The sequence below is a fragment of the Myotis davidii genome, unplaced genomic scaffold (genome assembly GCF_000327345.1).
Source record: "Myotis davidii unplaced genomic scaffold, ASM32734v1 scaffold770, whole genome shotgun sequence".
In the NCBI taxonomy this organism is placed as follows: Eukaryota; Metazoa; Chordata; class Mammalia; order Chiroptera; family Vespertilionidae; genus Myotis; species Myotis davidii.
Window position 1 is genome coordinate 133,788 of NW_006282187.1, and position 365 is coordinate 134,152.

Below are 365 nucleotides of genomic sequence, written 5' to 3' on the forward strand. Positions count from 1 at the left end.
GTCGTGCTCATGGCTCACATCCCCGCGAGTCCTGCGGACAAGAAGTCGGCCCTGGGCACGGGGATGAGGCTGTGCCTTCCCACATCGCCCTCCTCCACCCACCTTGCCCGTCCCCCCTCTCCGGTCTCCAGGCAATGCCCATGCCCACCAGTAGACATCACCACGCGGGGACCCAACTCCGCACAGGTTGGGGAGCTGAGAGCGGAGACGGAGCCCCGACCTGGCCAGCCAGCACACAACAGGTGCAATCGCGCAGCCCCGGGACGCGGCATGGGATCCTTCCCCGTGCCCTGCTCGCTGTCGTTGTTCTCGGCGTCCCGGGGACTCCGTTGCCCCACCACCCCTGCCGTTCCCCTCACCCTGGC

The 365-nt window shown here is 68.5% G+C and overlaps 1 protein-coding gene across 1 annotated transcript in view; it reads right to left on the reverse strand.

Annotated features, from left to right (window-relative positions):
• Nucleotides 1–142, reverse strand: part of CTXN1 (cortexin 1) — a 1,010-nt gene extending 868 nt beyond the window's left edge. Inside the window, exon 1 of the mRNA XM_006752723.2 lies at nucleotides 103–142. Within this exon, the coding sequence (XP_006752786.1) occupies nucleotides 103–142 (40 nt within the window). The remainder of the gene's footprint in view (nucleotides 1–102) is intronic.
• Between the last annotated feature and the right edge of the window lie 223 nt (nucleotides 143–365).